At 40.5% G+C, this 22,792-nt stretch overlaps 4 protein-coding genes across 14 annotated transcripts in view; 2 read left to right on the top strand and 2 right to left on the bottom strand.

The window, feature by feature from the left end:
• Nucleotides 1-3: 3 nt before the first annotated feature.
• On the top strand, nt 4-8,771 carry LOC113590338 (alpha-tubulin N-acetyltransferase 1). 9 transcript variants are annotated; one of them, XM_035529507.2, is made up of 12 exons: nt 4-753; nt 1,227-1,287; nt 1,399-1,490; nt 1,833-1,890; nt 1,977-2,090; nt 3,832-3,933; nt 4,379-4,424; nt 5,353-5,427; nt 5,746-5,965; nt 7,502-7,605; nt 7,733-7,814; nt 8,068-8,771. In XM_035529507.2, the coding sequence occupies exons 1-12, from the start codon at nt 662-664 to the stop codon at nt 8,378-8,380; spliced, it is 1,359 nt and encodes a 452-aa protein (XP_035385400.1). In that variant the 5' UTR covers nt 4-661; the 3' UTR covers nt 8,381-8,771. The 9 variants fall into 9 exon arrangements, 6 of the variants coding, with proteins under 6 accessions (XP_035385400.1, XP_035385401.1, XP_081559646.1 ...); XM_027030433.3 differs by having other exon boundaries at nt 6-753; nt 5,350-5,427; XM_035529508.2 differs by having other exon boundaries at nt 5,350-5,427; nt 7,733-8,210.
• An 828-nt stretch (nt 8,772-9,599) lies between these two features.
• On the bottom strand, nt 9,600-14,272 carry si:ch211-152p11.4 (uncharacterized). The gene is made up of 6 exons (XM_027030413.3): nt 13,907-14,272; nt 12,846-13,360; nt 12,122-12,180; nt 11,647-11,771; nt 10,430-10,596; nt 9,600-10,338 (listed from the first exon to the last, which is right to left on the bottom strand). Exons 2-6 carry the CDS (start codon nt 13,347-13,349, stop codon nt 10,168-10,170), a joined length of 1,026 nt encoding a protein of 341 aa, XP_026886214.2. The 5' UTR covers nt 13,350-13,360; nt 13,907-14,272; the 3' UTR covers nt 9,600-10,167.
• Nucleotides 14,273-17,502: 3,230 nt separating this feature from the next.
• On the top strand, nt 17,503-19,124 carry cfap90 (cilia and flagella associated protein 90). The gene is given in 4 exon segments (XM_027030429.3): nt 17,503-18,321; nt 18,427-18,534; nt 18,816-18,895; nt 18,897-19,124. Coding segments are annotated over 4 exon segments (387 nt in total). The 5' UTR covers nt 17,503-18,189; the 3' UTR covers nt 18,964-19,124.
• A 236-nt stretch (nt 19,125-19,360) lies between these two features.
• adcy2b (adenylate cyclase 2b (brain)) overlaps nt 19,361-22,792 on the bottom strand; it is a 42,213-nt gene continuing 38,781 nt past the window's right edge. For 2 of the 3 annotated variants that reach the window (XM_035529406.2, XM_027030425.3), the window contains exons 20-26: nt 22,632-22,716; nt 21,467-21,625; nt 21,112-21,258; nt 20,671-20,778; nt 20,191-20,305; nt 19,810-19,934; nt 19,361-19,700 (exon numbers count right to left, since the gene is read on the bottom strand). In XM_035529406.2, the coding sequence (XP_035385299.1) occupies nt 19,548-19,700; nt 19,810-19,934; nt 20,191-20,305; nt 20,671-20,778; nt 21,112-21,258; nt 21,467-21,625; nt 22,632-22,716 (892 nt within the window). In that variant the 3' untranslated portion in view covers nt 19,361-19,547. The remainder of the gene's footprint in view (nt 19,701-19,809; nt 19,935-20,190; nt 20,306-20,670; nt 20,779-21,111; nt 21,259-21,466; nt 21,626-22,631; nt 22,717-22,792) is intronic. The other variant, XM_035529408.2, reaches the window with a different exon arrangement.

Raw genomic sequence — 22,792 nt, 5'->3', positions numbered from 1 at the left:
CGTATTGTATTGTATTTTGTTCTCTTGTGTTTTGTTCCCTTCTGCCATGATTGCTAAATTGCGTTAGAAATAAGATTTTTCATAGTTCCTAAAAATATATTAACTACGAAATAATGAATTTACGGTGGGTTTAAAGTGTCACTATGTAAACGCTGGAACACTGCGCCGTTGCCAAGAGGAAGCGGAAGAAAGGCAGATGGGCAGAACATTTTATGTTATCATTAAGATTTTCCCGTTTTGCATCTAAATGTTGCCTTTTGTTCAGGCGAAGCGCTCGGGAAACGTGACTGTCCAACCCGATGTAGCCTGACGAAAGCCTACAAGCGATTTCTGGGCTAACCCTGATTCGTGCATCTTATTGGCACCACGGCTGCGGTGGACAGTCGCCGCGCTCGATCTCGCCCGGGGGTAGTGAGAAGTACCACGAAGGGCAGCAGAAGCAGTGATACAACAGGCCTATTGCTAAATCCCTGCACGACTGTCTGACTTTTAGCTGCATAACGTTGAAACCATGTCGCGAATACTATTTTGTTAGCATGCAAACGGTGCAATGAGCATTGCCAGTGAATCCCAGCTGCATAAAATAAGCATCATCGTTGTGTTGTCTGAAGATTTTATTCCTGCCGAAGAGTCGACCCATTTCACCAGCGCTTAGACTGCTATGGATTTCCCGTTCGATTTAAACGGTCTTTTTCCCGAGAGAATTTCTATGCTGGATCAAAATTTGTATGCTGGCCGAAAAACGCACGGAAGGTAGCTATTTATTTTTGATGTGGTTTTTATTTTTTGTATTTATTTTTACTCGACCAACTCGTCTAAAACAATACAAGATAAGTCACAATGCTTTGGGAGGTGCGGTCTTACGTGCACGGTCTAGGGGCTTTTTTCTTTCTTTTTAAAAAGATTGTCTTATATGCCGTGATCTTTGAACAATAAATACAAAATTAGGTTAGGTTTGGTTAGTAACAGTTTCTCTTCCTTGCCTTCTCTAATATGCATTTGATATTGCTGCATGACGTCAAAAAAGCATATTTATTGCCATCAGACGCAAAAAAAATCACGTAAATAATCTCCTTGTCTTCTTAAATTAGTAAGTGCTAGCCTACCTTCATGCGAAAGTTGCATAGTCAAACTTGCATTGTAAAACTAATTACTACAAAAAGAGCGCACCTATAAGTAATTTTGTTGTTAGTTCTTTAGCCTCCTTATGTGTATTTCCATTTCAGACTTGATGCCCAAAATCAGACTGCCATGGTCATTGATGAGCTGGGGAAAGCTTCAGCCAAGGTGATTTTATTGTATTAGACAGAATGTTCAAATTTTTTAAATGAATTTATTTTTTGGGATGGGTGTTGACAAAGTGTTTTTGACCATATACAATGTACTGTTTCCCCTCAGGCTCAGCAGTTGCCAGCACCAATAACAAGTGCATCAAAACTCCAGTCCAACAGACATCATCTGTACCTGCTGAAGGATGGAGAGCGTAATGGGTAGCCTGCGTGTTTCACCTTTGTTGCCCATGGCAGTGTGTGTTTTGGTTTCAATTCAAGCAGTTCAGAGAACATTGTTAATTTTGGTAGACAGCTGAACGAATCACCAGGGAAGTCTGGTATGGCAATATATGCATTTGAGTCGGAACTGTAACTTAAATAAAATTTTATATCGGGGACATATACATTTAATTGTCTAAACTAAAAGGCTTTATGATGTGCAATAACATATTCCCAAGCCTCTGTGTATGTTGTCCTATTTTTTCAGTATCTAGGTCCTAAAATGTCAACTTCATCCCAGTTGTCAATAACGGTCTCTTTCCCTCCTTTTGTTCTGATCAGAGGTAGAGGAGTTGCAGTAGGATACCTAAAAGTTGGATACAAGAAGCTGTTTCTACTTGTAGGTGCTTTTCCTCTGGTTTTCTCTGTCTTGCTGAATGGGTGGGACATGCACATCCTCCATTACAATGCTGCATTAACCGTTAGGACCAGCAGGGGGCACATGTGGAGACGGAACCCCAGTGCGTGCTGGACTTCTATGTGACAGAGAGCATGCAGCGACACGGATATGGGCTGGAGCTGTTCCACTTTATGCTGGAGGTGAGCCATACCATATTGAAAAGGTCTATAAAAATAATCTCTAGTTTATGTTTGCAAGTCATGACACATTTTTTATGATTGTGATTTGATAATGACATATATGTATATGTGTGTGTATGTATGTGTGTGTATGTGTGTGTATGTATATGTATGTGTGTGTGTATGTATATGTGCGTGTGTGTATTTATATGTATGTGCGTGTGTGTATTTATATGTATGTGCGTGTGTGTATTTATATGTATGTGCGTGTGTGTGTGTGTGTGTGTGTGTATTTATATGTATGTGCGTGCGTGTGTGTGTATATTTATATGTGCGTGCGTGCGTGTGTGTGTGTATATGTATATGTGTGTGTGTGTGTGCGTGTTTGTGTGTATTTATATGTATGTGTGTGTGTGTGTGTGTGTGTGTGTGTATATGTAATGTATGTATGTGTTTATGTACAGTACGTCCATTCTCCATTCTCTAAATGTGCACACACACATACACATATGTATGTATGTATGTATGTATGTATGTATGTATGTATGTATGTGTGATGTGATATCTCACACACACATACATATATATATATGTGTATGTGTGTGTGTATACGTTTTGGTTGTAAGACATTCCTTTCCAAAACCAATGGCCTTAATATGCCTTAAAAGGTTCCACAAGATTTTGTAGTGTATCTGTAGGTATTTGTGCCCATTTTGTCAAAAAAGCATTTGTGAGGTTAGGCACTCACTTTGGATGAGTAGGCCTGGCTCACAACTGACATTCCAATTCATTCCAAAGGTGTTCAGTTATGCTGAGCTATGGTGCATGACACTCCACACCACACTCCACACTCCTTTATTGACCTGAGTTACTCCACACCATAACAGGAAAGGGCTTTCCGCAAATTACTGACATTAGTTTGGGGGCATATAAAATGTCTTTGTTCCAGTGAAGGAAGATGGTAATGCTTAATCATACAAAGTGGATGTGCCCAATACCTAAACAGCCCAGAGCATTATCTGTACACCATCCAGACTTTCACCAAACATTCTCCTGGCAGGCCAGATTTTTATATCAAACTCCAGAGTGTCCTTTACACCACTTTGGCCAATGGTTGGCATAGTGCATCATCATCTTGGGTTTCTGTTCAGATGCTTTATAGTGAGTGGAGCAACAGGGGATGGGTGATTTTTTTATGCTATATAGACTTCAGAACTCTGTAGCCCTGTGGATCTTTTTTCTTTTTGGCTGATGTTGTTGCTCCTAGACCTTCCCATTTCACAATAAATGCAATTAAAGTTGACGGGAGCAGATGTACCCAGGCAGAAATTTCACAGACTGACTTGTGGGGAAGGAGGCATCTGATCACAGTACTCTGTTTAAAGTCACTGAGCTGGGCTTTTGTGCTTGATTTTGTACACTTGTTATCAATGGGTGTTGGCTGGGAAGCTGTCAAACTGCATATAGTTTTCTCCATATAGTGCTACATGAAATATACATCTGGATGAATTTGCATAATGGGTTCAAATGTAAATGCTAATTCCTGTACCAAATATATATATTTTTAAAGGTTGTTCATGATGTGATTTATTTATTTTTTTTCAGGTTCATTCACACATGGGTAGTCCTGTAAATTTTATATAGCATACTTACTATAGAGCCAAGATTATCTTTGACTCTCGTTATTATGCTTATCTTAAATAATATGTTTAATATAAAATAAAACTACTGTTTTCTTCTTCTTTTCTTTTTTTTCTGCCAGCATAAGAAAGTCAAACCTGAACAAATGGCATATGATAGACCTTCCTCCAAATTCCTGGCCTTCCTAGAAAAGCACTTTGGACTTAAACACAGTGTGCCTCAGGTGTGCTTCATGCGCATTATCGTACCATAATATCAGTTGTTAAGATCTAATGTCACCCTTATGATGAGTTTAATCCTCACGTGATTGTTAAACCTACTTTATCCTTCCTGGAATCACAGTCCGGTGCAGGCTGTTTTATTTATAGCATTTTTTTTTTACATCTTAATTACTCGAGAGATTATTCATGTTTTAAGACAGTAGAGATAGTATGATAATATTTTCTTGGCTTTTATGTTGTTTTGTATAATCCAACATTAAATATGTATTTGAATGAATTCAGTGTATTTATTTGGTGTAACATGGCTGCTATATTAGTTACAAACTGTTTGCTTTAGCAAATTAAAGAAATGCTATTTCTAGTGAGTGGTTCAGCTCTAAAGAACATTTTCCAGAAAATGAGTCTCAGATCGCACATCTCTGACATTCTCTGTTTCCTCTTTTACAGGTGAATAATTTTGTGGTGTTTGATGGCTTCTTCAGGTATAAATCAGGTAAGGTCTCTGTCATGCATGTGTGGGCATTTTTGGCGGGCCTGGCGTGTTGGGCTGGAGCCATGATGCTGAACACATGGTGTGGAGTTAGAGAATGCGTGGAGTAGGATTGGCCTGCTGTCCCTCATTACTCTCATGAATATTCATGCATTGTGAAGAAGAGCTTTTCTTCCTTCCATGAATGTTCTGGGGCGACTCATCATTTCTCAGTGCGTTATATTCAAGACCAATAAGGTCACAAAACCTGTCCATCTAGTCCTATTGCATACAGTTGAAGCTCACCTCGAGGGGGGTGATCATGGCAGGGTAGCTTAGCGATCTGGCATTCAGATGAAATTCCCGATTGACAGCACGGCCGATTTGCCTGATATGTTGAACAATGGAAGCATAGCATTGGAGCTGTGCTCCTACCTGCTTGCAAATTCTGACGTGTTGTAACCAAGCATCCTATAACAACCCCCCACCCCCCCACCCCAACTCCCCAACAAGCCGAGAGTGCTTATGTCATTAGCCAACAGTGCAGTGTATGCACATAAGTATGAAGGTTTGTGGACCTGCACTTCCAGTCAAAAAAATTGGAAACAACCTTTTTATTTAATGTTTAAAATCTATGTTTTTGGGGTTTTTTTTGTCTTACAATAACTTAACATCATAAAACCTAATTAGGTTTATTTTGAGGATAACTATCACCTGTGTAAATTATGGTGACCTTTAAAGCAAAAGAAATCTCTTTAGGTAATTATAACTGCTTTTGATATTAATAAAACCCTTCTAGATATTATTTCTCTGTGAAAATCAAACACTGCTCTGAACATTTCAAAAGAAGGCAAGGTGTCCCCAAATTCTGATATTTCAGAAACAAGTGCATTTGTGTGACTTATAGTAGTTTCTTTATCTGCTGTTTATGAGTTTATTGTTTCTGTAGCAGCAGTCCAACTGAGAAAAGTTCAACCCAAAAAACCAGAAGGAGAGATCAAACCATATTCCTTGATGGAGCGGGAGGGTACGTAAATGATGTTTGAAAATCCTCCATGCTGAGAGTTGTAGAAAGTAGTGTTGAGAAGAACAGTTTACGTGGAGCGCATTTAGCAAGATGCACAAAACACTTCTCCAGAGTCTTGCAGCATTTTTAAGAAGTGTAGAAGCAGACCTGCAGACTTGGTCACATGCTCCACAGGAGGCTTTTAATACACAGCTAGCTGATTGTAGGACTTTGTCAGACTTTTTAATAACATTCTTTGCACAGTGATTACTGTGGTCTGGGAAAGATTAGGTAGAGTCTCTGTCTCTCTCCTGTTGTGTCCTCTGTGTGTTTTTAAAGCTGTGCGAGTGGAGCAGAAGGCCCGCCCCTGGCCTTTCGTTTGCCCCACGGCCACGCCTCCCTCTCCACCTGTGGGTATATCCTCCCAGTTTTCTCGTTCGCTCAGTGTTGGCTCCTCCCCCAGCCGCACTCCTCCTTGCCCCGCCCCCATCCCAGGGCCACGGCGAGGAATCACCACTCGCCCGCAGCTATCTGACAGCTGCAGGGCGAAACGCACCAGGTATGGGTTTCTCCTCAGTCCGGCTCGCGCGTCACACCTTCCATTGCATGACAAGAAACAATCAGGCCTTCCACTTCAGACACCACTGCAGCTGAATTCATACCATTCCCGCAGGACTGACTACTGCCACCGACTACTGAAACTGACGAAACCCGCTTCCCTTGCTGTACGCTACGAGCACAGGCAGGTGCTCAGCTAGTGAAAAGGCACTCAGAGGCGCACCGTCTGTCCTACCCTGGGGACGTAAGGGCAGTGAGGGGTGTTGTGTCTTTCATGACACCTCTGTGCCTGGCTGAATGACTGACTGGACTGCAAAAACTAGAATTGCCTCTCCTCACTGTGTACAGTGAACTCTGCTTGTTCCGGGAGCTCATCGTCCATACACTGTCCTCTAAACAGCTGTTTTTCTTCTCTTTCCTCCCTCTCTTTCCTCCCTCTCTTCTCCCTGGCTTGACATATTTTTTACTTCATACGCGGTATTTCTTTTTTTTTCTTTCTCTTCCCTTTTCTTTGTGGCACCTTTTCATGACAAAATTGACCACTCTCTTTTTCAAACGCAAAAACGCCGAACACGTTCTTTCTTCTGGTGTGCGCTGCTCTGGTCAAACATCTTTACAGTTCTCTGAATAGATCTCAGCCCAGCTTTCATTAACCTTTTAACCTATGACATCATAGCCCTAAAGATGCCTGTTTTTTTTTAAACCTCTTAACTCGTTCTGTAATTTTGTTTGATTTACTAATAGGGTTGTGGAAGTGAAACCTAATGCTGAAATAGAGGAAATTCTGGGTGTTCACATCAAGTGGTAGGGAAGGGAAGTGATGTATCTGAAAGATTTTTGAAAGGTTATGGCTTTTGCTCCAGCATAGAGAAGTGCATTTTGAAAGGTCTAATTTGTCATTGACCCATGAAGTGTAAAATGCAGGTGAAACTGCGATTTGTACCTAGTGCATTTCTTTACTGTTATTGTGACAAAATAATTAACACTGTCTTCCCCATAGCACTTTGTTTCATATTCATTAAAAGGAGTTGAACAAAAAAAGCATGTTGTTTCTCAAATCACATATTCAAAAATTACAATACATAACTAAAAGTAGTTAAACGCTATTATGAGTTCTCCCATCTAAACAAGCTGACTATGTATAGAAGTCAAACAAACAAACAACTCCCCCCCCCACCACAACATTTTGTTGCTTCTTAAATCTTCGCATATTCAGGAACATCACAGTCATTTGCATGTCCTCTTTTTCCTTTATTATTTTTGTTCACTAAATATTGTGTTCATTAAATATTATTGCATTCTATTATAAGTTTGAGTTTTCTAATTGTTACTTATGTTCTTCTTTTTTTATGTTTTTCCTTTCTCACACTTTCTTAATTGTTTCTTTCTATTTATTTATTTTATTTTATTTTTTTATGGCATGGCCCCCTTCCCCACCTCCAAATTTGCGTTTGTCCCTGTTCATTGGTGGTGCCCATGCTGGAATCCACGCTCTCCCCACATCCCCTGTGTTTACATTCCCCTTCCCCTCCTGTAGCAATCAGGGTTTGGTTGCCAGGAACCATCTCTACAGTCGCCATATGACCAGCAGAGGCCTTGGGCTCTTATTGGCGGAACAGCTGAGCACGTCGAAGCTGCCAGGTAACGTGTCTTTTGAACCCGGATCCTTGCACCGCAGCAGAGTGTGTAACGACAGCTGCTGTGGTCCGGAGGACACTACGTATCCCACGTGTTGCCTTGTTAGTAGTTGTCATGTATGCTTCCTCAGGATTGCAGCCAGTGGTCAGTGTGAAAGAGTGTGACACAGGGGGACAGGCAGACGCACTGGAACACACAAACACAGCAGAAAGGTTGGCTATGCGTCACGCCATGTATGAGAGTTACAGACTTCACATAAGGCCAAACATGATGCCAAGTCAGAAAGCAGAAGAACTAAAAACGCAGTGTGGTTATCCAGGAACGTTCATAAGTCCCCTGACAACAGCTGTCTGATTACTCTATTGATGAAATTTCGAAGAAGGACTTATTCCTCTCTTTCCTCGTAACATCTCTTCCTGTCTGAGGTTCACTTTTTCTGCCAATGTTTCTCTCTTCTCTCCTCAGCACACCACTCCCTCAGAGCCAGGCTGCGTCACTGCCGGCGCTGTGCAGCTCCCGGAGCACTCGCAGGCAGCAGACCCCCAGGGCAGCCCCAGGGCCAGAAGAGGAGGCAGCCGACCTGCACAGCGCGAGCCTGAGGGGAGGCAAGGAACCGTCCTGGCCTGAAGTAGCCAGAGACACAAAGGGAGCGAAGATGGCTGTGGAGGCAAAGAGGGCACCAAGAGGGTCCGGCTGGTCCTGGACAGTGGGAGAGAGGCGCTACACGGCCCAGTGGGTCAGACAGAAACAGGAAAACCGCAGCACGTGCCCCTGGTGATGAAAGACAGAAAAGCTGGCAGGAGATCAGAGGAAAGGAGGGGACTGGAGGACATGATGGAGAGGAAGGCAAAGCAGGGACTGGCGGGGGAAAGAGGAGAGGAAAGGCTCCCCATAGCCTTGGCTGTGGAAACTCTTAACTAGCCCAGGGATGTTAAAGACCAGAAGAAATAATCTGAAGATGGGAAAGCCGTAAAGACTTAAGATGCTGTGGCTTTGAACATGTGCAGCAGTGTGGCACCAGATAGACTCCCTACAGGGCACAAAGTCACACTTTTAAGATTACTGTAAACCTGCGTTTAAACAGCTTGGTTTTACAGCTGTTAAAACAGTATTATGCATATATGTTCAAGGAATTTTGTATTTCAAAATAAACAAAAATTGAAAATGAACAGGATCATCTTATCACTATTAGCTAAAAAATGTAACACACCATTCTCATAATTTGATGTTTTTTGGATTAAGGGTAGACCTTGGGTAAATAACACGGAGAGTGGGTTTTAAAAACTCCTATCTCTGAAAAAATTTTAAGAGCCTAGAAAATTTGCCTTGTATAATGCAAATTAACATGCCAGTAGGATCACACAAGTCTCTTGTGGAAGTTATTGCTACTACAGTTAAGGAAATCCAATGAGGATTAGGACAAGATATTACACATTTTTAATCACAGCATTCAGCATAAGTTTCTTGTTAACAACAATGTCCTAAATAGTGTGTAGGAGTGACGACTGAGGAGTTAGAATTTACCCAAAAACCCATCAGTGTCCTATTAAGATGGTGGTGGTGAAACGGACTTAACCTGAAGCATTGTGACTTATCTTGTATTGTTTTAGACGAGTTGTTCGAGTAAAAATAAATACAAAAAAAAAAAAAAAACACATTAAAATAACAGTATCACCCTAATTAGTCTACGAGAGTGAAGACACAGATGTAACAAGCGTTTGCAGGTCTTTGGATCTGGTGGAAAGAGCTTCCTGCTGAGAATAGTACCAAGCACTCTTGTTATTGTACTGGTCTGAACACACACTCCTCTACTTTCCAAATTACACACACACACACACACACACACACACACACACACACACACACACGACTTGTAGGTCATAGAGAACAATATAAAATATAATTTATTTCTACATGTTCTGAACTGGCACAAACACAGTACAACCCTGGTACCTTAGGTAACACAACTATCAACAAACTTATTCTGAAAAACAGACTTGTAGGAAGAAATTTCAGGAAAACTGCCAAACCGATTACTTGGAGTAAGGCTTCAAAAGGTTACTCCTTGTTTACATCAGCATCTTGCACTGACCCAAACAAAGGATTGTTTCCCACAGTGATACTGCACAGCAAGTGCTGTGATGAGAGCCCAACCTTGCCAGACGAGTTTTTCCTTTCCTGTCAGCCTGGCTTCTGCTCACTCAGGGGTGATGGGCCCTAGATCTGTTTAATGATTACAAGGTTGTGTGCATATCTCTCTAAGGCCAGGACTTCAGGGTAATTGGCCCTTTGGAATAAACATGCACTTAAGACAAGATCAGACTTTTCCATTCACTGCAATCACTCATCAGTTTCATTTTCAGCAATATATTAAAAATCTTGGAGGGGGTAAAAACAGTAGTTTATTTACTCCATCAATTGGTTTTTTATGATTTTCACAAGTCTTCCAGCTGACATAGCATCATTGCACTTATCCTTTCAGGCACCTGCCCATCAACAGGCAGCTGCGCCATATCAGCCAATTAAAAGCCGTTCAGTCCATAATCACACTGTTCTATCCTGGGTCTAGTAGCCATCACTCAAGAGCGTGAGGTAGATGTTGGACTGGAGGAAACGTGGGTAACAGTCTGTGTCCAGCAGGGAGCGGATGCGTTGCTGCGCGTGGCAGAGGGAGTTATGAGAGGGTGCCTTGAGGAGCTGTAGCGTCAGCTCCCGAGTCTTAAAGTCCAGGTTTATCTGGATGAGAGCACAGACACACATCAGAAAATGGCACATTCAACATACAGGGGTGACATGTTGGGAGTGTCACACACATCCACACGCACACCTCTCGGGGAGCACCGGGCTGTATGTAGGTGGCGATGATTTCCTTTGCACGCCTCTGCAGGCTGAAGGTGTTGGACGAGCGTCTGTACTGCTCACAGGCCAAGTAGAACTGGAGGTTTTCTTCACTGAACTCGGAGCGGAGGAATGCCTCGAACACGGACACGCCCACTGGAGAAGAGTGATGGAAAGAGTGGAGAAGGAGGGGCAAAGTGAACAACTGCAGTCGGAAAAAACACACACAGCCCCTACGGACTACCATCTTTAGGGTGGCGAGTGGCCAGCAGAAAGGAGACACGGAAAGACGTGTTCTGTGTAACAAATGTACACACACTCTCAGAGCACTGGACATAAAGCTCAATAGTTTGCTTATTGGAGTTTTTTCCTAATTATTTTCCTTTTCTTTTCACTTAACTTACAAGTTATCTTGCCTTTGCACAACTGCCTGCAAAGTTTTCTCAAGGGAAAAAAAAAAACAACTGTTGGGCGTAGAGAGGAAATGAAGGGAGACACAGATGTTACAACATACTCATGTTCCACAAACCACATAAGACAAATCTAACATAAGACAAAACACAGATAATAAGATAATCCCAAATCATGTAGTTGAAATACTTTCTTTATGGCTCCAAGGGTTTCACAGAATGTATTCCCAATACTTAACTACAATGAACCTTGGTCATTTTCACTTGAAACTGCAGACAGTAGTACTTCCATATCAAGTTCAAACCAACTGAGATTGCAACTCTGTTATTTTTATGCTGGGTCAATGTCATAAGTCACAGGATGGGTTTTGCAAATCGTGTGACAAAAATAACACTTCCGTTAAAATTCTCTTATACAGCTGATCCTATCGCTAGAGCAACGAAGAACTAGCCTTACAATCACTGATGTTGCCAGGAGGAAACAGTGCGATTTAATCTGGTTCAAAGTCATCCACATGCAGAACACAGATTAGCACACATTTGTCTAAAGGGAAGCTGTGTTGCATTCTGTTACAGGTGTGTGCTTGCACTGGTCGAGATAATCCATCCCACCAAAACCAGTTGCATTCACTCTGTTGCTGAACATAATTATCACAGAGAAATTGGGTTTTGGGTTGTTTACAGCTACCACAACATGCTGAAATCATTAACACCACAGAAACACACAGTGGTCTCTTTAATGAGCCTGTGGTTATTTTGCCTCATAAAATGGCAGAGTGGTGGCTTTGGCCCTCACCTCTGCTGTCCAGCAGGGCGTGGAGAGACTCTGCCCACTTCTCCACCTCCTGCCTGCTGAGGCGTGTCTTGCCGTGACCCACCTGGCTCCACTGCTTTCGGAACCGAGACCGCTTCTCTTTGACACTGTCAGTTGAGAAATTGCAGCATTAGTCAGCATGAAATTCTGGAAGGAAATTAGAAGGGGTGAAACACAAAGAAGAAGGAAGACATTGAGCCATGATGGATGGCGAGGGGTACAACAAAGAAAAAGATAAGAGATAAACATTTCTTTTAAAGATAAAGGCAAAGCTACAAGTGCAAGACGAGGCACGATAAAAAGTTCAGTTTCACCTGACCTGAGTCAAAACCCACACCCACACAACCAGGCAGAACAAGGTCATCTCTGAAGAGGAATGTTGGAACTGTTCATATCAGATCAGGATGAAAAAAAAGTGATCACACAGCTATTTACAATAATGGCAAACTGATTTTACCTGTTTTCTTGGTCTCTTTGCTCTGCAGCTGCAAGATTTGAATGGGAGGACTGTGGACTCTATAGTAAAAGAAAAAAATAGGATTTCTTGGTGAGGACAAATTTCTTTAGTCTATTATTTCACAAGAAGCCAGATAAAATTCCATAGGTCTATTTATGCCATACTTCACGAGGCATTAATAGCATAGAGAAAGTGTGACAATATAGCATTAAGATACAAGCTTAGCCTAGTACGGACCAACAGTTTTCAAAGGAATGAAGGTTTCTCAAAGCCCCAACGTGGCCTTTGAAATGTTTGCTTTAGACTTGAATTGATCCCTTGCCAAATGTGTCGATGTCATGGACAGGGAATGGCCTGCCTCAGTGCCAACACTGGGCAGAGAGAATGTCTGGAATGACAACATATGTGAGCATTCCTACACAATTTCAGTTTTGCGCTCAATCTCAGTGACAGAGCGAATCAGCAAAGAGAACTTCAGAAATGAGAGTCTTAATGCTGGGACCAGAACTGCCGTGTGAAAGCGTGCAACACGAATTAAACTTAATCTCACCTGTGCTAAATACACTACTTGTCTGCCCTTACTTCAGCCAATGTCTTATAGCAATCTAAACATCTTGATTCCTAACAGCACAAACGAACAGTATACACGCAAATTGGACAGAAATACCTTTGAACAAAAAAAAACAACAACCCCATCCTCCTATCAACCCCTCTACCACTTTACCTGCCCAAATAGACTCTTCAGATGCAGTTTGGCAGCTGACAGCTTTGACATTACATGGTATCGATGGGTTTGGGACTCAGGAGTTTGGAAGCAACAGTGACTGGCCATAGATGAGGGAGATGGCACGGTATCCTCCTCCTTTCCCATACTGTCAGTACTGTCTGTGGCACGTCCAGTTAGCTGGCTGTCACTGTAGGCTTTGAAGCTTTCATTAAGGGCCGTTACCCGAAGGAAACCAGAGGACATGTTGTCCAGATTGGTCAGGGTCTCCACGCTAACGCTGTGCTCTTTAGTAAGCACAGACCTGCCCCCGGCACTCTCCAGCACAGCCGGGGTGCATGGAAAGGTTACTGTTTCCCTGGCTGTCTCATTCCCAAGGTGTGACAGGTGCTTATATGTGTCCTCCTGAACTTCCTCATCATGGATGTCATCCTTCAAAGCTGCCCTCTTCCAAGACAAGAATTCCAAGTCCTGCAGAGACCCTTCAGAGCTGAATCGACGCATGACTGTATATTCTGAGAGTGAAATTAATTGATAGACAGAGGGATAGTGGGATATTAGAGAGAGAGAGAGAGAGAGAGAGAGAGAGAGAGAGAGAGAGAGAGAGAGAGAGGGCGGGGGTTTAGGGCAGGAGAGACAAGTCGAGGAAATATCAAAACTCTGTAAAAGCAAGTAACACATTCAAGTAGCCAATATAGTAACTGAAGTCAATCTCTTAGGTAGAAAAAAAAAAAAAGTCGGAGGCACTGTGGTAAACCAACAGGAATGACAACTGTATATAAGCGCTACAACGTTTTGACAGAGCATCAAAGCATTTGTTGACAATTCGTTGTAATGCCGTTTGTTGTGGCGTCCGGCCTTTTTTGGTGGTTTATTTTTGGTTGCCTATCAAGTGACCAATGAGAATTTGCCAAGGTTAATATTCAACATTTCAAGTCATAATGAGATTGAAGTTCAAGGTATCATGGAAACGTTATCTACCGCTCAACTAAAACCACATACCCAAACCAAAGCAGGCTTTACCCATGTGTGAAGTGAGAAATATTGTTCGTCATCGTTACCTTATGGTTCCAGCGCCCGGCTGCACATTGCAAATTCCCTTAAGTGCAGGTCAACTGTGCTCACACACACATACCTCCACCGTCTTCCCTAACTTCGAAATCTTCTAAACACGTGTACGTGCGAGACTCGGTTTACTGTTAATGAAAAGAGACTTAAAGTAATTTGCGATTAAGATGTGCGACAAACTATAGCCGATTTATAACAACGGATCTATTGCCTAATTGTGGACGGCAAATACTGAGCAGATTTTGTTTCACGATTCGCATGAACACAACTGCAACGCCTCCTTTCTTTTGTCGCACCCATATTCCAGTCCGGACTTGTTCGCGTTCATAATCTGAGGAATAAGACGTAATTGGCCTGTAGGTGTGTCTGAAGCGGAAAAGAATGTAGGCGGTAATGTAGGTTTCTTTACTTTTGGCTTCTCTTTTTTTCCCCCGAAACCAAAAACAAAGCTTTCAGCTATCCATTTCCGTTCTGAAGTCATACGAAGATAAGTATAGATTATGGTGGCAAATAATAAATAGGAGAATAATATATAGAGGCTACAGATTGATTAATCAGTCGCGGTAAAAATGCATGCCTAAGGTAGTTTACACTCCGTTCAGTCTTGTTCAGTCTTTTTATCTGCAGTTCACTGTGGTTGTTTCTGGAGAAGGACACACCAAACCACCCCGCTCCTAACAACTGCATAATTTTTTCTTCGCGCGTCTGACATTATATTTACACAAACATTTATTTAAAATCCGGTGTTTAGGCAGGGAAACTAACAAAACCGTATCAGGCTTTTTGGGATATGCCTATTTGCAGTTATAATGTAGAGCCAGCCCAGCAGGGGGTAGTATAGGCTCGGTAGATTTCAGTAGTTGGACGACAAGCGTGGACTACAGAGCAGGCGATTTTGCTCTAGTTGCACGTGAATGATGACGTAACCCCTCCGCTTCTCATTTTCCTCTTGCAATTAAAGCTTAATGGGTTGTGTGGATTTTCTGATTGGTCTTTGTTCAGTGTCTCCAATCCACATCCAACCCCCCCCCCCCCCCCCCCCCCACAATCATGTACCACTGCAAGAAAGAAAGAAACGGGGAAAATATATATTAAAAAAGAAAGAAAAAAGGACTCAATTTAAAAAATACACTCTGTTAGGGATTGGACTAATGGACCATTTCACACAAATTGGATGTAATTTAAGGAAAACTCTTTAGTCCTAAGAGATGGAAGCTGTGATGAAGGCCATAGTTGTAGATTGAGAATATAAAAGGATAATTAGACTAAGCCTTTATTGCAGGCAGCATATCAAAATTATGTATTGCCAACCTACTGTTTGGATTTGCTACTAAAGATATTTCACAATGGAAAATACTAAATTTGTGTGTTGTATTTGCCTGAGACAGAAGAATGTCACAGCAGAATAGACATCAGCACACGAACTTGTCAGGCTTATCGGGTAATTTGTAGGGCCCATTTAACTCCATTATTTTTTAGAATATATATTGTTTTAATGTAAACAGTACAGAAATAAGTTTGCAGAAATGTGAAATATAGATTTAAGATCAGTCATTTATAGGAATGTATTTTGGTTTATTTAATAATATTATTTACTTACCACATCAACAAAGAGATTGCAATATCACTCCAGAGTGTTGTATCAATGCATAACATTGTGTATAACATTGTGTTTATAAGAAATAAAGTATTTTTGTAACAGAGATTGATGTGGTCATCTTGTAGTGATGTATACATTAGCAATGTAGCATTTGTATACTTTAGCAATGTAGCATGTATACATTAGCAATATATCATTTATACTAATGGACAGCTAATACACAAAGACATAAAGACTAAAATCAAAGTTCACACAGTGCACTACACTTTACATTAGCAGATTTTTACTATTTTCTTTGAGGAAATAGGTAAAGATGATGAAAAAGATGCTAGATCTGTTTTGTCATACACAGAAGCACACTACATCTCTGACTTCAATAATTTCAAGAAAAGCAAGAAGATAATGAGACAGCATTTTTCCAAAGCACAATGTAGGTGACATCTGTCATCTTTTTTCATTCTGTGTTAAGGGCAGTGGTAGCTCAATGGTTAAGGTACTCAACTTGTAATCAAAAGTTTGCCAGTTCAAGCCTTGCCACTGTTGGGTCCCTGAGCAAGACCCTTAACCCTCAATTACTCAAGTTGTACTCACCCATAGCTTGCTTTGGATAAAAAGCATCAGCTAAATGTAGTATGTGTTAAACTGGGCTGATTCTGTTGTCTTTTAATTTGTCTCTGTAACTTTAGAATTTGATTTACAGGTTACTGGCCCTTGCACAGTAACAGAATGAAAAATAACAAAAAGAATATTTTACATTTATGGGTCTCATTTATTTTTAAATAAATAAAATGTTAGCACATAATGAATGGCAGACTTACTCTTTAGTCAAGTTGCATCCTCCTTTGTGGGCCCATGGGCATCCTACATTTACATTTACAGCATTTGGCAGACGCTCTTATCCAGAGCGACTTACAAAAGTGCTTTGTCATTTACTCATAGAACACATCCTAGTACAGTACAGCAGGTTAGAGTCAAACTGACCCATTGAATAAGCACAAGTACAATATCAAACAGCAATCAGTGCAATAGCAAACAACAAGTATATGAAGCGTTCTGTTAATAGTGCATGTACAATGAGTGATGTAAAGTGATTCTATAATTCCCCTACTATAGTACTGAAGACTTTTCTGATATAGAGAAAATCTTGACCATCACTGACTACTGTGGACTAATGTGTAGACAAGAGGAAGGTGCCTGCACTTTGGTAGTGTATATATTTTCATCATCTTCACCACTTGCTGACTTCTGTAAACAACCCCATGTGTTTCTATATTGCCAAAAGGCTACATATAGAGAATCTGTTCACCAGCCAGAGGTGTAAATACGTAAAAAGCCGGAATGTGATAAAGTCGCTGTGCGCCGCTATAATTGATATGTCACCAGCAATAACAGCACTTTAGATTTCCCCCCACTCACTCGTTAACATCTTAAACTTGGCTTTTTAGTGCACAGAAAGACTCTAAATGTTGAATTAATATGTGTTGATTTAACTATAGCACTTCAAAATTGCTCTAATTAACAGAGATGTGCTACAGGCATCGGACAGCTCACTCGTAGGGTCACTTCCAAGCAGCTGTAGGGTTGAAGATCGCAGGATCTAAGCTCCCTGTCACTTTGGGCGCAGCACTTGAGCTGAAATTGCACTAATATTACTGCAGCAAGCGTCATCTGACTATAACATCCCCTTTGATTTGCCTACTCATTCTGTCCACACACAACGTGCACATACGCACGCGCCATGTGCGATGTGAAATAGTGTGGCGCGTTTGCACAAGTGGCTAACTCAGTTTTAAAAAATTTAGCAACACCAGGGAAACAGGTATTCCAGAAGTACTTTTCAAGAGCACTTTTTAAAATGCCAACAACAAAAGTGTTTGTTACTTTAAAAGCCTCCACCAAGGCTTTTTTTTTTTTTTTTTTTTTTTTTTTTTTTTTTTAGAAAGTGGTGCTTACTGCAGTCACTCATTGTATGAAAGTTATTTATAAAGATCTTGACTCCTCTTGTAGTGATCATGGTAGTTTACCCTTCCTCTATGGAAAAGGCTACTTTTTGCTTTGTTTAATTGAATTTGGTTGCTTACAATAACATGAGTCAAAGCCCAATGTAGGCACAGTGGGATTTAACATGATGCAAAAACAAAACCAACAAACATTATTAAAATATTACAGAGCATGAAAATCCATACAATATGCAAGTGAGTGAAAGCAAAACGCAAGAGTTTGGTTAACACTGGATCATTTACAGCAGAACTGGTTTTGGGTTAATATGCTCTTTTTAAAAATCCTGCATACAAAAGTTAACTTTGACAACAAAGTCATTCACTAATGGCACTAATGGTTAAATGTTTTAGCCTTTTATTATTTCATGTGCTTTCAAATCTGCAAGAGTGGTTCACAACTGTGCTCGATGAAAAACAAACTAAACACAACAGAGAAGCAGACACCGAACAAAATTTGACTATACAATTAACGTCAACAAACTGGGGTCCTAACCCACGAGGTCGGGGCCTGTTTTTGTGGTGCCGTGACTGTCAACACTCACACGTCTTTGTCACACGTGGGCGTGCGATGTCACCCGTCACTGGGTCCACGTGCTAAGCAACCAAAATCTGTTTATCTCTTAGGTCTGTCAAAAGGTTGAGCATGACGTTAACTGTTCTTTCAAATACTTAAAAAATGGACGTATTATCCCAAGAAAAGTCAAAACCACTGTCTACATTGTTTGTATTTAGTTTTATACCACCAAGAAGAAGTGGACCCAAAGAAGAACGTTATTTCAGCTGCAATTCTAAGATAACACTACATTTAGTTAGCCTATCTAGCTAAACTAACCTAGCTAAACCATCTTGTTAGCTAGGTTGGCTAGCTAGTTAGTTTTCCTAATTGGTACGATCTCTAGCTGTAAGGCACCAGAAATGTATTTATATGACTATATATCAACGAGCTGAAGGTTACCATAACAAGTTGCACCGAGATGACAGAGAACATGCAAAGAGCCGTGGACTGGACATTTTCAACGAGGTAGGCAAACTTTCAAACCTCGTTTAGGATTAAAGCTAAACCTAACTGGAGCATATAAACCCTCGTAACCTCTGCCTGGTTTTCTGTACTTTTGACATCATGTGGTGTGTAGTTGTAGCTAATTACTAGTCACTGATAATCAGTAGCCGTTATTGCAACAGGGATTGAGTGCGTGTGTTAGGAATACCTTAGTCTTTTAAGATAAATAGTTACCAACTAGCTACAAACAAGTAGCCTTATTTTTTCCCAATTCACTTCGACTCTGCCCACCCCTTCCTTAGGAATCATCAGCTGTGCTGTCGTCCTCTGAGTATGGGCGTCGTCTGCCCCCAGCCCTGTACACACCAGGACGACAGTTTGGTAGTCTACAGGAAAAACGGAATTACCAGAACAGTGGAGGAGGGATACGGGACTGTTGTTCCGGTTTGAAAGTAACTTTTTACTCATAAGGTATGCAATACGTGTGAGAAAATTAATTAAAAAAATTTTTTTTCTTACTTGTCATTTGTTTTTTTTTTTTCCTCTTTCTTTTGCTATGACTGTTAATCTTTATCTGGGATAGCAGATAATAAATTTTACATATAAATGAACACAGTAATGTTTATAGAGAAATTCTTTAATTGATAAGAAAATGGTTGCACCAAAACAAACACATATGTCTAACTTTTCCTTAATTGTTTTACAAACCCTCAGCTGTTCTCTGTATTGATTTGCACACACAGTGGCTTGTCTAGGTTTCATTCAGACCGTTATATTCTCGAACTGATCTGTCCATCCACACCTGGGTGAGAAATGTAGATTTATTTACAGAGTTGATTATATTCTCTCTCTCTCTCTCTCTCTCTCTCTCTCTCTCTCTCTCTCTCTCTCTCTGCGAGTGTGTGTGTGTGTGGACAGAGAGAGAGAGAGAGTGAGAGAATGAGAAAGTGAGTGACAGGTTTTCATGTGTGTACTTCTGGCCATTGTTGATCTGTGTGTGTGAGAGAGAGAGCACGCATGAGAAAGAGAGAAGTTCAAGTCATAACATTCCCTTGCGATAAGGTTCTGGTCATCTCAGTGTGCACAAAGAATGTCTTGAGGTCCCCTTTGCCCTTTACATTGATGATCCCGCGACACGAGCACATGTATCCCAACATCTGCAAGACCCGACTAGTTTCTTCAGTGACCTGGAAAGAATAACGAAGAAAGGAATTCAATGCTAAGAATACTGACAAAAGCAACCCCATTAAATGCTGGCATGCTTACTGTACAGTGTAGACGGGAACAGAAACATACCTGAATCTTCCCAAGGACTCCTGTGCTCTCCATCCGACTGGCCACATTCACAGTGTTGCCCCAAATATCATACTGTGGCTTCTGTGCTCCTATTACTCCAGCAATTAGTGGTCCATGGTTTATTCCTATTGAGCACAAATCCCAAAGCTATGTAAAACGAATTTTAGCTTTGGAAAGGCTAATGCTAGAAAGACATCACATCTACAACATAGACTTTCCTCTGCATGAATTTCTAGGATACTAAAATGTTTGTGAAACTGTTCTTGGAAACCATATAGGTTGACATAGGCCTTATATAATTTGAAGTACATGTTAATACCCTGATGTTGAATTGTCATGTTCCTGTGCACAATTATTCTTTTATGTACTTTTCCTACTCACCCACTCGCAGTTTGAAGTCATTGAAAGAATGTTTATTAATAACATCAAGTTTTCCCACAAGGGCAAAGGCAAACTCAACCATTGTGCCAATGTGCATGTACTGCCTGTCATGATCCTTAAAGATAGAGAGACAGGGAAAATCATAATTTATTTTTACTCCCAATTTTCACCAACATCCACGCCTATATAAAAAGACCACGTTTTGTTTCTTGGAGAATTAATAAACCCCAAAAGAAACATAGAGCCCAGAGTACACCAACCAAACGTTCACTAAAAACCACCACAAAATCCAGCTGTTATCATACATATATTAGTGTTTTTTGGAGAAAGTTGATGTTAGAGATGTTAGAGAATGTGGGTGTTTAACATTTCTGAACAATCTTAGTGTTTATTACAGAATTTTAGCTCTGTGATCTGAGCTTCAAATTAATTGTTTGTAGTATTTTTATTTCCCCCCCCAAACTGAGTACATAGGCTCACCTGTGCATACTCTGCCCCAGGAGTGATGTTGAGTCCAGTAGCAGCCATGTAGGTGCTGCCGATAGTCTTTATCTTCTCCACTCCACTAAATTTGGGTTTGGATAATAACTGCCAGTGATGAGGAGAGAGCAAATACTCAGTCAAGGAAATCAATCAAATACCCCAGAAAAAGCAGTAAAGCTGTTTTATGAGTAAATTCATAAATTCATTTCAGTCAGGGTCTAAAATGCATTTTTTCAGTGTAGTCCCCAGATTACAAAGATCACATTTATGTTAATATTGCTTTCATGTTAATTTAACAATATGATTGAAATGATTAGTTTTGGCAGTTCACGTCTAAATATTTCAGTTCCCATACATCTTTTCAAAATATAATTGGAAATGAAACTGATAGCAATGAGATAGATAGTATGCTGAATATGTTTCTACACTATTCTATACCTCATCAAAATCTGCTATAATCTCATTGAGGAGTCTGAGACACTCCAATCCCTCCTTGTTTACATCAGATTCTGTGTAGAATTCCTTAAAGTCTGGGATGGAGGCAAACATGACACACACTAGGTCATACGACTGGTGGTAGAGGTCCTGCAAAACAAATTATAGCAGGCATCATTAATAAATGTGGTGAGGAAAAAGGAAAGATGATGATTTTAGATTTAACCTAAGAATTGGAAATGACGTAAACTCATTCAATTTAAATATTTTTTGGAAGGCACAGAAACATTACATTGCCTCATCCGGTTGTTCAATAAGTTTCACTGTCCTTTTGATCAGTGCATATGCATACACTTGCCTCATTCTTCCAATTCCGAGCAAGGAAGTGTTCTGCTACATGAGCAGGTAGCACATTTTCCAGGAGCACCCGGTTGAGGTTCTCCATAGTCTCAATCTCTTCACATTCCCGTTTGAACTTGTTCTTCCAGAGAAAGTCTAACCTACAGTAATATTCATTCTGTTACAAGAGGACACAGAGGCAAAGAGATGCAGACATCTGATCACCTTGTGTGACTTTTCACAAATCAGAAAGATAACAAGTCAAATCACATGTCAACTCTGTTAGGGAGGCTGCATATATATATATATATATATATATATATATATATATATATATATATACACACACACACACACAAAATTTATCAAACATTGGGACTTTCCACTGTTTCAGCCTTACAATATTAAAGAAAATATCGATATTAGCCTCATTTAGCCTCTTAAACGCAAGGCCAATTCTTCAGTTATTGATCTTAAGGAAAATGTCATAATTCAGTAACTACATTCATTGTAACTAATATATAGGTCTGTAGGTCTGGAACCAACCACCATTTATTTGAGTTGAAGAGAATATAAAGGGGGACATTATATTTATGAACTGGTTGGTTTTACTTTTCTGCATTGAAGCTTTACTGTAGCTTCACTGTTTCCTTTGGAAAGTAGCTGGTAGGTAATCTACTGCCAAAAGACTGCATAGCTGACTGCATTATCTTTGACATCATACAGTAGACTACAGTACATTAATTATTTGTCAGAATTAACCAATTAAAATGAAATGTACAAATGAAACTTATAAAATTACTTACTGTCAAATTCCTTTAATATATCTGCAATGCTCCCATTTTAAGGGTGCTTAATTATGCTATTAAAGAACAATGGAACTGAAAATATCCTAAACATGCCAGCTCAGATGCTGTAAAGAATAATTATAATTTTCAGTTTGGGTGACAATGCATAACAAATCTTCTTAAGAGATTACTTACATTTATAAGCAATAAGACTCTGAATATAGCAGCTTTACAGTGTGTCAAAGGCTACACACATCACAAATTATGGAAACTGTACCATGCAGATTAGTCAAATCCAGCTTCACTCCACAAAGCAATTCAAGCGCACTGAGCTAGGTTTGGATTACTGACCCTGCTCTTTCTTGGTTTGTGAGCTATAGTGTGAAGGACACCCACCTGCCTTGCCAGAACAAGCAGAGTAATGAAAAAGATGAACAGCGATACAGAACCCATCGTCTTCAAGTCCTTTAGAACGCCCGGTCTGGCAAAGGCAAGAAGGAGAACTATAATGAAAAATTCTCAGAAAATGAGAAGTGAGAGAGGGGGGGGAAAAGCAA

Source organism: Electrophorus electricus, chromosome 2, assembly GCF_041902795.1.
Source record: "Electrophorus electricus isolate QZ-2024a chromosome 2, ASM4190279v1, whole genome shotgun sequence".
Lineage (NCBI taxonomy): Eukaryota > Metazoa > Chordata > Actinopteri > Gymnotiformes > Gymnotidae > Electrophorus > Electrophorus electricus.
This window is presented reverse-complemented; position numbering and strand designations above follow the sequence as displayed.

Coding starts and splice junctions, on each gene's coding strand:
- si:ch211-152p11.4 (XM_027030413.3), bottom strand. CDS start 13,349: ATGCGTCGATTCAGCTCTGAAGGGTCTCTGCAGGACTTGGAATTCTTG. Junction 12,181..12,845: donor TGAAGAGTCTATTTGGGCAG/GTAAAGTGGTAG, acceptor CTTTTACTATAG/AGTCCACAGTCCTCCCATTC. Junction 11,772..12,121: donor CAAAGAGACCAAGAAAACAG/GTAAAATCAGTT, acceptor CTCAACTGACAG/TGTCAAAGAGAAGCGGTCTC.
- LOC113590338 (XM_027030433.3), top strand. CDS start 662: ATGGATTTCCCGTTCGATTTAAACGGTCTTTTTCCCGAGAGAATTTCT. Junction 754..1,226: donor GGCCGAAAAACGCACGGAAG/GTAGCTATTTAT, acceptor TTTCCATTTCAG/ACTTGATGCCCAAAATCAGA. Junction 2,091..3,831: donor TGTTCCACTTTATGCTGGAG/GTGAGCCATACC, acceptor TTTTTCTGCCAG/CATAAGAAAGTCAAACCTGA.